The sequence below is a fragment of the Trichechus manatus genome, unplaced genomic scaffold (assembly GCF_000243295.1).
Source record: "Trichechus manatus latirostris isolate Lorelei unplaced genomic scaffold, TriManLat1.0 scaffold00159, whole genome shotgun sequence".
NCBI classification, from domain to species: Eukaryota; Metazoa; Chordata; class Mammalia; order Sirenia; family Trichechidae; genus Trichechus; species Trichechus manatus.
The window spans coordinates 6,169,766-6,182,375 of record NW_004444095.1 but is presented as its reverse complement, the minus strand read 5'-3'; the positions used below and the strand labels follow the sequence as shown (position 1 = coordinate 6,182,375).

At 34.4% G+C, this 12,610-nt stretch overlaps 1 protein-coding gene across 1 annotated transcript in view; it reads left to right on the top strand.

Annotated features, from left to right (window-relative positions):
• The window catches only part of CFAP47 (cilia and flagella associated protein 47), a 431,188-nt gene that overhangs the window by 82,788 nt on the left and 335,790 nt on the right, over positions 1–12,610 (top strand). Inside the window, exons 23-25 of the mRNA XM_023740562.1 lie at positions 1,188–1,282; positions 3,973–4,132; positions 7,960–8,155. Coding sequence (XP_023596330.1) covers positions 1,188–1,282; positions 3,973–4,132; positions 7,960–8,155 — 451 coding nt within the window. The remainder of the gene's footprint in view (positions 1–1,187; positions 1,283–3,972; positions 4,133–7,959; positions 8,156–12,610) is intronic.

The following is a 12,610-nucleotide window of genomic DNA, read 5'->3' as shown; positions in this document are numbered from 1 at the left end:
CAGTACTAAGTTTTGTCTCATTGCTAGGAAATTGGGATACCATTGGATTTTTTAATTGGGGAAGGGGCTCCCAAATGTTAGTGTATGGCTCCTTAATCTAGGATAGTTTCACTTTCCCAGAAAATAATTCTCCAGTATTCTGTCTTAGGGGGAAATAACTTCTTTGTTTAAGTGAAATAAGGCTCTCTAAATAGTGAAGTAAAATGTCAAACCAAAGCTTTCATTATAAAAGATATAACCACACTATTATTTTCACTGGTTATTTCCCAGTTGACAATTTGTAAATGGGCAGGCCATTTTATAAGTGTCACCTTCTGTATATGTGCCATAAGATTATCTTTTCTAGTATTTCTCTCATGAGAGATGTAGGGAGTGACACAATGATGAACACCATCCACACCTTACTCCTATGTCACATTCCCCACCCTCTGCCAAATCATCCGTAATTCTAGTAACATAATAAATGCACTCGTAAGATACGTGATTTTTTGTCAGATTAGAAATTGGTTTCTTTGCATGTACGTGTCATAATCCCAGAAGTTTATGAGTCCCTTAAGTTTTCATTAAGTATTACATATATCTCATAGTTAAGTTTTAAACAGTATCAGTTTTTCTGGTAGATAATAATATCTGCTCTATGGCAGCATGCATTTTTAGAGTTATCTTTATTCCTAATCCTCCACAGAATAGCCATTTCCCTCCTGTAGCTTTGTTGTTACATGTAGGAAATTTTCTATGATATACCATCAATTTTATATGATACATTTTCCCTTTATTCTCGTAATTTTTTCTTCTATATTACTGTTCACTTCTGTTCTTCTAGATTGGTCAAACTAAAATTCCATGAACATGACATTATTTTGAGAAGACCCAGTGTGGAGATCATTTTAACTCTTTTTTTTCATATCAGTATTAAGTATATTTATCTATTTTATCATCTCAAGAGTAATTTTCCTATTTTGCTTGTAATTACTTACCATTAAAACCCAAAAAATTTGGAACTTTGTGGATGTGGTGAAACAAGATATTCTGAAAATATTTTAAAAAGTAATTTTATTTTTTGTTTGGAGATACAAAAATAGAAACAAATCTTATTTTTTACTGTTTCATATTGAAAAGCATATTAAGAAATATCTGTGACTTGATATCAATTAATATTCACCAGTATATTTACTTTACTCTCATAGTATTGCAAGCACCATTGAGATTATCCAGTACTAAGTTTGTGTTTGAAATTCCTTTACATGATATGGAGCATTGTAAGAAAGTCACAAGAGTTCAGGTATGTATAGAGAAATGTTACATATTGCAACTGTTTTCTGATAATGGTTTTTAGTTTACTGAGTTGATTTTTCTGAAGCGTGTATAGTTTGAACTATTTCCTATGATTAATTTCTCCCCAAACATTTGAATGTATGCTAATTAGAGCAAGAATACTGGCATCTTTTGCTGTGAGTCAGGATCAGCTCAACGGCAGTGGGTTTGGTTTTTTTTTTGGTTTTAAAGAATATATTCTCTGACATAATTTTCAAGGAACAAAAACACATATAAAGTTTTTGTTTTATACATGCATTTATATAAATATATTTAATAAGAATATTCAAAATATTTTGAATGTAATTAAATTATCCTTCTCTTCTTATACAAATGGAAACTATGGTTTAAATTAATATGAAATATATGCCATACATGTAAATAAATATGGTAAGAAGCAATAAATAACGGAAAATATTCAGACCTATAACAAAGTAGGTTCCTGGGTGGCACAGTTTGCACTCGATTAAACTTAAGGTTGGTGGTTCAAACCCACACAGCATCACCATAGAAGAAAAGCCTGGTGATCTGCTTCCATAAAGATTATAGCCAACAAAACCCTATGGAGCAGTTCTACTCTGACACACATGGGTCACCATGAGTGTGAATTAACTTAACAGCAACGAGTTTGGTTTTTCGTTTGTTTTCATAATAAAGTAATATATGTTAATTTAATCTTTTTTTAACTGGATATCTCTACCTCTCTTCTAATCAGGAATCTATCTAGAAGGAAAAATGGGAGATGTGCAAAAGAAGGAAATATATGTATGCATTGTAGAAATTTTTGTTTGAACTGTCACTTTTTGTCTTATATAATGCTATTCCTGAAATCAATTTTGAACCTCCATAGCTTTGAAAAAAAAATTACCCCGTTGCCGTTGAGCCAACTCTGACACCTAGCGACCCTGTAGGGCAGAGTAGAACTGCCCCATATGGTTTCCTAGGCTGTAATCTTTATGGAAGCCGACTGCCACATCTTTCTCCTGTGGAGCAGCTGGTGAGTTCAGACCACTGACCTTTCTATTAGCAGCTGAGTGTGTAACCACTGTGCTACCAGGGCTCCTTGAAGAAAAATTATAAGCAAAGATATTTAGCATTGCATCCATAAAACAATAAGAGAGTACTATATGAAATTATAGTTTAGGAAAAAATAAAAGATCTATTTGAAACTAAAATGTAACCGTTCAGAGCATAAAAATTCAATAGAACTTCCAGTCAGGGCTTGAAGAGTGTAAAATACCTTTTCATTCCTTTGTTATGAAGATAAAATATATATATAAAGCATATTTTTATGTTTTAAGTTGTTTACAGTTCACCCAGTAAATGCCAATCAACCTGGAAAAAAGTAATAAACCTCCTGGGGTAGAAAACTAGGGCAAAGGTAATTCCTCAGGACTTAGCGGGGAGAAATCTCTCAAGCTGTTTTTCCGAATAGCCAAGGCAAAAGGCCACATAAAAGAATTTATTTCACCACACTGGGTCATATGGTTGTTCTATATTTGACTTTTCAAGAAACCACCGAACTGTTTTCCACAGCAGCTGTACCATTTTGCATTCCTACCAGCAATGGCTGAGGGTTCGAATTTCTCCACATCCTCTACAATACTTGTTTTTTTCAGTTTATTTATTTATTTTTCTATCATAGCCATTCTGGTGGTGGTGAGGTGGTATCTCAGAGTGGTTTTGATTTGCATTTGTGTAACCTTTTTGCAGTCAGCTACTCGTTCTTCTACCAATACCTGGGAGCCACTGATTTTTTTTTTCCATCACTGTAATTTTGCTTTTCCAGAATGACAGAAAAATTTAATAATACAATATGTAGCCTTTGGGGTCTGACATTATTCAGTTAGCAACATATATTTAAGATTCATCCATGTGTTTACATGAATTAATAACCTCACTTATTTTATCAATGGATTGTATGTCATTCTGTGGATGTGCCTTAGTTTGTTTATCCATTCATCTGTGAAAAGAAATCTCTTTTTTCTTCCAATGTTTGGTAATTATGAACAAAGCTCCTATAAATATTTACATAAAAATATAGGTTTTTTTGTAAACATAATTTTTCCATTCACTTAGGTGAAGACCTAGGAATGTGATTGCTGGATCATATAGTAGGTACCGTATTTTTACACAAATTCTGCGTGCCTTGTACATTTGTTTACCAACTGCTGCCTCCCCTGTGAGGTATTTTCTTAAGTGTGCTATGCTAATTTACGAAAATACCGCACTGGGGAAGGGAGCCCTTGGCAAACAAACGTAGAAGGCATGAGTTATTTGTGTAAAAATATGCTATATATTTATAATAAACTGCCAAATGGTCTTCCAAAGTAAGTGGCTGTACAATTTTGCTTTCTGTCCATCAGCGAATGAGGATTCATGTTACTCTGTGTTCTCACTAGCATGCGTAGATATTTTTATTTCTTTTTACCTCAGTCTCTATCCTCTGTGTGTTTTTCATAGTTGGTAATAGGCTATGTACATACTTAAATACCTCCTCGTTTCTCTAACATCATTTTAAGACATTTTATCTATTATTACCATGTTTAATATTTTTAGTTGGTACGTAAGCCCACCAAGTTGCTATGGTATTACAGACATTTATATTGCATATTATAATTTTTATAAATTTCTTCTTTTGTATTTTTGTGTGAGCAGGAACTTCTCTTTCATAATATTTCAAAACGAAGGGTCCAATGGACATTGGATCTTAGTGGCACTGGCAAACTTTTCAAAGATGGCACATTCAAGTTTAGTGCACCGACTGGGCATCTGCTACCAAATGAAAAATATAGCATTTCCATATATTTCTCTCCAAGTAAATACATTTTTACTATATTTGTTGTTAAAATTTCAGTTTCTCCTTAACTATTATTTTATAATTTATATAAAAGTTTAAATTATTGGTTATATATTATACAGTTTTAAAAAGTTTCTTAGTGGAATTTTGTAACCATTCTCAAAAATGACTCCTAATGATCCTCCCCTACAGAAGGGTATTTATGCCTTTATGTAGTCTTTTCCCACACCGAATAGGGCTGATATATGATCTGTGGGATATTGTGAATGTGATGATGTGTGACTTCCAAGACTAGGTCATAAAAGGCATTGCAGCATCTGGCTTGTACTCTTGGATTGCTTGTTCTAGGGGAAGCTGACCAGCAGGTCTATTGCTCTGTCTGTCCATTTTTATTGTGGCGTTTTTAAAAATTACAACAACTTTATAGTACTTCTTTATAATTGGTATGACAAGTTGTCTTCCATTAAACATCTATTAAAAAAATTTTCTTAGCAATTCTAACACATTTACTTTTTTAAATGAACTGTAGATTACCTTTTTTAGTTTTCAGAAAAAAGAATATATTGAATTTTCCCCTTCAAAGAATAGCATGTTTGTCTAGTTATTAAATTTTTATTTGATATGCATTAGTATTAGTGAATGGGATTTTTCTATTATTCTTTTGAACTAGCTATTGCTATATTAAAGGAATATATTTATATTTTTGTTTACTCTTTGGCTCCTAACTGAATTTCTCTGATTGTTCTAGAAGTTTTTTTTTTTTTCCAAATATTATTCTGCAATGTTTCCTAAGCAAACAGTTTATCAACCTACAGTCATAAGTAATAAATGTCTCATTTCTGATGTTTGTGCCTTTTTCTCCTCCTCTACTTCCTTGTCTTCCTCCTCCATCTCTTTTTCCCTCCTCCTCCTCCTTGTCTCATTGCATTTAGTAGAATATCCAAAATAATGTTGATTTCTTGTTGTGATATTAGGCATCCTTAACTTGTTCCTGATCCTAAGAAATGCTTATAGTATTTCAGAATGACTTTAACAGCTGGGAAAACAGATGACACACTTAAAAGTGAAGAATTGAGAAGAGTTTAATTAAGGGACTATTTATAATCTGTCATAAGGCTAAGGGATGTCAACAATGATGCTGAAGTACCTTGATTCTAGTATCAGAGGGGAACCATTACTAATCGTAGGCTGAAGGAGAGGGTAACTACCAAAATGTGGATATTGAGCTGCAGCTGTAGGAGAGACCAGACAGGAGGTGTGACTACAGAGGAAAGAAACCACTGTCAACCCACGGTTTGTTAGTGAGGGAGCTAGGTGAGTCCAACAAAGAATGAAGATTCCAGTTTCTCCAAATCCTCTCTAGCCCTTCATATTTTGTCTTTTTTCATTTTAGCTATCTTGGTGAGTGTGAAGTAGTATCTCATTGTAGTTATTATCTTCATTTCTCTAATGACTAAGGGTATTGAGTATCATCTCATGTGCTTATCATTCATTTGTATATTGTCTTTGGAGAAATGCCTATTCAAATCCTTTGTTCATTTTTAAATTGGATTGTTTGTCTTTTTGACGTTGAAATATAATTGTTCTCTATATATTCTGGACACAAGTTCTTTATCAGATATATGATTTGAAAATATTTTCTCCCATGCCGTGATTTGTATTTTCAGTTTTTAATTATGTCCACTGAAGCTAAAGTGTTTTTAATTTTGATGAATTCTAATTTATCGACTTTTTTCTTAATATCATATCTAAGAAAACATTACATAACCCAAGGTAATGAAAATATACTCCTAAGTTTTCCTCTAGCTAAAATGTAAATTTAACTCTTATATGTAAGTCTGTCATCCATTTTGAGTTAATTTTGTATATGGTGTGAGATAGGGCTCTCACTTCATTCTTTTATATGGTCATATCCAGTTGTCCCAGTACCATTTATTGAAAAAAAACTATTTATTCCTTATGAAATGTCTTGGCACCCTTGTCGAAAATCGATTGGCCATAAAAGTAAAGGTTTATTTTGGACACACAATTCTATTCCATCTACATGCCAGGACCACACTGTCTTAAAACTTTAGTTTAGTAGTAGATTTTGAAATCTGGAAGTGTGAGTCCTCCAACATTCTTCATCTTTTTCAAGATTGTTTTGGTCATTCTTGTTTCCTTGCATTTACATGAAAAATTTAGGATCAGCATGCCAATTTCAGAAAAAAATGCATAACAACAGAGGCTGTGTTGAATCTGTAGATCAATTTATGGTGTATGGCCATCTTAACAATTCTAAAATCTTCCAATTACTGTATATGGGATATCTTTCCATTTACTTAGATATTTTAAGATAACTTTCAATGAAATTTTTTTACTTTTTAGTGTACAAGTCTTGCAATTCTTTTGTTCATTTTTTCCTAGTATTGTATTCTTTTTGATGCTATTGAAATAAAATTTTCTTTATTTTACTTTTCAATTTTTCATTATTACCAAATAGAATTAAAATATATTCTTATATATCATTTTTACATATGCAACATTGTTGATCTCATTTATTAGCTTTGATAATTTTTTGATAGATTTCTTAGAATTTTCTAAATGAAAGCTCTCTCTCTGTGAACAGAGATAGTTTTACTTCTTTCTTTCCAATCTGGATGCCTTTTGTTTGCTTTAATTGCCTATTTTTTTTGCCTACAGTACAAGTAGTGAGAGTGGACATTCTATAGACTTGTAATGTGTTTTAATACATAAGTTCCTCTATGACTCATTTTATTTTATAAGCTCAAGGTATAAATACAATCTCTTATATTTTCTCCAGTACTCATTTACCATTATTAGCAAGAAGTTAATTATTTCCCTCTTCATTCTCTCCCTTCCTTCTCCAGTCAACTCCCATTTTCCAAGGATCTTAGGGCTTATTTGATCAAGTAAAACATTTCTTGCAGAGAAAACTAGGGGAGTTGATGAGTTCAGTGAATCTATTGCTTTTGTTTCTGGCTCACAATGTTACTTTTGAACATGATCCTACATGGTCCAGTGCGCTGTCATCTTCTGTGGTAATAACTTTGATGGCCCTGATCTCTGCCAGGCCACATTTGTGTCCTGTCTTCAGTTTCTAAGATTTCAGCTTGAATTTACATTTACCAGCTCACATTTTTCTCCTTCTGGGGTACCATGCTTGGGGATTTGTATCTGAAAGAACATTGGCCACTTACTGAGATGGAACCTGTCCTCCAAGACCAGTCTTCTGCCTTCTATGTTGAGCCTTGTTCTCCAACACAAACTGCCTTTCCCTCACAGTAAGTTGCCACATGGGAATTTACTGTCTTTTCTTACCAGGTGAAATTGACCCGTCGACCCTGGCAGTCTTTTCTAAACTTAAAAATCTGGGTGAAAACAAATTCCTTTCATCTCAGCACATTGCTTTCTCAGAAGTTCCTGGGGCTCCTTATAGTAATTGTCTGATCTTATCTTCATACTGAATATACTAAAGGGATGGACAGTTCCTGTTAAGGCACAGAAAACAAAAAAAAGTAGAAGTGCAGTTGTACTACTTCCCTGGGATATATTTATTTTTGTCATAATAATGAAAATCTACTTTGAGGTGACTTGCTCTATCTGTAGACATGGTTTCACTTTAAAATATTTTTATTTCAATAGCACCTCATTACATATGTTAAGTTCTACAGCAGCCTCTACCCAGTTTCTGGGTAATCTATTCTGCTCCACTGAGCTGTAATTTCATAGTACATTTTAATACATAGTATTGTTTAAATTAAGTAAATTTTTGTGTGAATTTAATCAAACTTTTTTTTCCTTCTTTCCTTCCTTCCTTTGTTTCTTTCCTTCCTTTTCATTAGATCATCCTAGAAAATATGCAGTGGATATTCCTATACTTTTAAATGATAATCCAGTTTGCTATAGAATGTTATGTCTTACTGGAGAGGTAAAATCACCCAAGTTATTGTTTGATCCACCATTTATATTTTTCAATCCTGTTCCTTTGGATGTAACAACTGTGATGGATGTCAATATTTTACCTCAAAACTATTTCAGGTAAATATCAATATGAATTTGCCACATTTTTCTTATGTGCTTTTGTTTTGCTTTGTTTGTGCTTGTGTTATGTAAATCATAATTAATGTCTGATTTGCTTCTATACTTAGAAAGAGCTATTTAAATATTTACTGTTATTTAAATTAAAAATATTTTTAAAAAGCCACTTAGTTTTTAATCTCACAGTTAGGCCTTAAATTTTCTTATAAAATTTTTGGTGTGTCTCTCTTCATTGTATAAACTCAAAAATGCAGTGTATTGTATTTCTATTGCTATGTGACACATTACTACAAACATTGCACCTTAAAACAACACAAACTTGTTGTCTCACAGTTTCTGTGGCCAGATTAGCTATGTTCTTGCTCAGGCTCTAAACTGGTAGAAATCAAGGTGTTGGCTGGAGCTCTGGTCTCATTTGAAGCTCAGGGTCCTCCAAGTTCTCAGGTTGTTGGCCGAATTAATTTCCTTATAATTGTAGGAGTAAGGCCCCATTTTCTTATTGTTTGTTGTCTGAGACAGTCTCAGTTCCTAGAGACCACTGTCAGATTCTAGTCATATGTTCCCCTCATCACAACATGGCATCTCCCTTCTTCAAGGCCAGCACAGCAGCAGAGTGTCTTTCTGACTTCTCTGTCTCTGAGGTCCAAACCTTCTTTTAAGATCTCACTTGATTTAGTCAGACCCACCCATGATAATCGCTCTTTTGCTTGTGTCAAAGTCAATTATTAACCAAAAAAAAAAGAACATTGAGTTGATTCCGACTCATAGCGACCCCATAGGGCAGAGTAAAATTGCCCCATAGAGTTTCGAAGGAGCATCTGGTAGATTTGAACTGCTGACCTTTTGGTTAGCAGCTGTAGCTCTTAACCACTTTGCCACCAGGGTTTCCGGTCCTTAGTTACATCAGCAAAGTATTTCAAAGTAAGGATAGGAATACAAACATTCCTGGCAATTTGTGATTTGATGAATGAACCTTACTTCATTACACTGAATGTGTGACTTTGGGTAAAACTTTTAACCTTTCCGAGCCTCAGTTTATTTATCTGAAAAATGAGGAGATTGATGCTGAATGAAATTTAAGATTCCTTCTATGTATGAACCTGTGTGGTTCAGTTGATGCACTCACCTGCCAACCAAGAGGCTGGAGGTTTGAGTCTACCCAGTGTTGCCTTGGAAGAAAGTTCTGGTGATCTACTTCTAAAACATCAGCCATTGAAAACCCAATGGAGCACAGTTCTACTCTGAAACACATGGGGTCGCCATGAGTCAAAGTTGACTCCAAGGCAACTGGTTAGTTATCTTATAAGTAGACACTAACCTCTGTTAGTTAAACAAGAAATGGTAAAGGCTTGAATTTAAAAGTAAATATGTTTTGTTAAAAACTGTTGGTGTCTCTCTCTTTTTTTTTGGTCAGGCAAACTTGTGTAAAATATGAATTAATAGTTTAATCTTTAAACTTTTGAATTAATGTATAAAGGTTTTAAAAACTACTTCAAGTCAAAAGTTGTCTTGCAAAATACGACATAATGAAATTTAGATGTAGAAGGGATTATAGAGATGATATAACCCAATATCCTTATTATATATCCAATAAAATCTATGGCATTATTGATTTATCCAATGACACTTAGGAATTTAGCAACAGACTTGGATTCAAATCTGATTTTTAGCATTAATTTTCCATATTTTCTGCAATTCACAATATTGGTTTAACTAAAACAAGTTGAAATTTTGCTTTTTTTTCTGGTCAATTAGCTGAATATTCTTCATTCAGATTAAACTTATATTAGGAAAATAAGATTCCTTATTTATAACACTTATTTTTTTGCTATAGGAAACTAAAAAAAAACCTGTTGCCGTCAAGTCCATTCCGACTCATACTGACCCTATAGGATAGGGTACAACTGCCCCATACAGTTTCCAAGGAGCAACTGGTGGATTCGAACTGCCATCCTTTTAGTTAGCAGGTGGTACTCTTAACCACTGTGCCACCAGGGCTCCTATAAGAAACTACATATATAATAAATAAAACAAGATAACATGGTGAAATACTGAGAACTAAATTATTGAGTAATAATTAGATTTAAAACTAAATACTGCATATTACATTATTTAAAACGTGAATGTGCAAAGTATGAATCTAGGAAAAGTGGAAATCATCAAAAATCAAATAGAACACATAAGCATCAATATCCTAGGCATTAGTGAGCTGAAATGGACTCGTATTGACCATTTTGAATTGGACAACCATATGGTCAACTATGCCGAGAATGATAACTTGAAGAGGAGTGGCGTTGCATTCATTGTCAAAAAGAACATTTCAAGATCTATCCAGAAGTACAGCACTGTCAGTGATAAAATAATATCCATACGCCTACAAGGAAGACCAGTTAATATGACTATTATTCAAATTTAGGTACCAGCCACTAAGGCCAAAGATGAAGAAACTGAAGATTTTTACCAACTTCTGCAGTCTGAAATTGATCTAACATGTAATCAGGATGCATTGATAATTACTGGTGATTGGAATTTGAAAACTGGAAACAAAGAAGGATCGGTAGTTGGAAAATATGGCCTTGGTGATAGAAATGATTCCTGAAATTGCATGATAGAATTTTGCGAGACCAACGACTTCTTCATTGCAAATACCGTTTTTCACCAACATAAATGGCGACTATACACGTGGACCTTGCCAGAGGGAATACACAGGAATCAAATTGCCTACATCTGTGGAAAGAGATGATGGAAAAGCTCAATATCATCAGTCAGAATAAGGCCAGGGGCCAACTGTGGAACAGACCATCAATTGCTCATTTGCAAGTTCAAGTTGAAACTAAAGAAAATTAGAACAAGTCCAAGAAAGCCAAAGTACAACCTTGAGTATATCCCACCTGAATTTAAACACTGTCTCAAGAGTAGATTTGACACGTTGAACACTAATGACCGAGACCAGATGAGTTGTGGAATGACATCAAGGACATCACATATAAAGAAAGCAAAAGGTCATTTAAAAGAAGGAAAAAAAAGAAAGACCAAAATGGATGTGAGAAGAGACTGAAACTTGCTCTTGAACGTGGAGTAGCTAAAGTAAAAGGAAGAAATGATGATGTAAAAGAACTGAACAGAAGATTTCAAAGGGTGGCTCGAGAAGACAAAGTAAATTATTATAATGACATATGCAAAGAGCTGGAGATAGAAAACCAAAAGGAAAGAACAGGCTCGGCATTTCTCAAGCTGAAAGAACTGAAGAAAAAATTCAAGCTTCGAGTTGCATTAGTGAAGGATTCTATGGGGAAAATATTAAATGACACAGCAAGCATCAAAAGAAGATGGAAGGAGTGCACAGAGTCATTGTACCAAAAAGAATTGGTTGACCTTTAACCATTTCAAGAGATAGCATATGATCAGGAACCAATGGTACTGAAGGAAAAGCCCAAGCTACACTGAAGGCATTGGTGAAAAACCAGCCTCCAGCAATTGACGGAATATCGATTGAGATGTTTCAACAAACAGATGCAGCACTGGAAGTGCTCACTCGTCTATGCCAAGAAATTTGGAAGACAGCTACCTGGCCAACCGACTGGAAGAGAGCCATATTTATGCCTATTCCCAAGAAAGGTGATTCAACAGAATGTGGAAATTATCGAACAATATCATTAATATCACACACAAGTAAAATTTTGCTGAAGTTCATGCAAAAGTGGCTGCAGCAGTATGTTGACAGAGAACTGCCAGAAATTCAGGCCGGATTCAGAAGAGAATGTGGAACCAGGGATAGCACTGCTGATGTCTGATGGATCCTGGCTGGAAAGAGAGAATACCAGAAAGATGTTTACCTGTGTTTTATTGACTATGCTAAAGCATTCGACTGTGTGGATCATCACAAATTATGGATAATATTTCAAAGAATGGGAATTCCAGAACACTTAATTGTGCTCATGAGGAACCTGTACACAGATCAAGAGGCAGTTGTTCGAACAGAGCAGGGGATACTACCTAGTTTAAAGTCAGGAAAGGTGTGCATCAGGGAAGTGTCCTTTCACCGTACCTATTCAGTCTGTATACTGAAAAATTAATCCAAGAAGCTGGAATATATGAAGAAGAACGAGGCATCAAGATTGGAGGAAGACTTATTAACAACCTGTGATATGCAGATGACACAACCTTGCTTGCTGAAAGTGAAGGGGATTTGAAGCACTTACTGATGAAGATCAAAGACTACAGCCTTCACTATGGATTGCACCACAGCATAAAGAAAACAAAAAACCTCACAACTGGACCAATAAGCAACATGATAAAGGAGAAAAGATTGAAGTTGTCAAGGATTTCATTTTACTTCGATCCACAATCAACGGCCATAGAAGCAGCAGTCAAGAAATCAAAAGACTCATTGCTTTGGGCAAAATCTGCTGCAAAAGACCTCTTTAAGGTGTTGAAAAGCAAAGATGTCTCCTT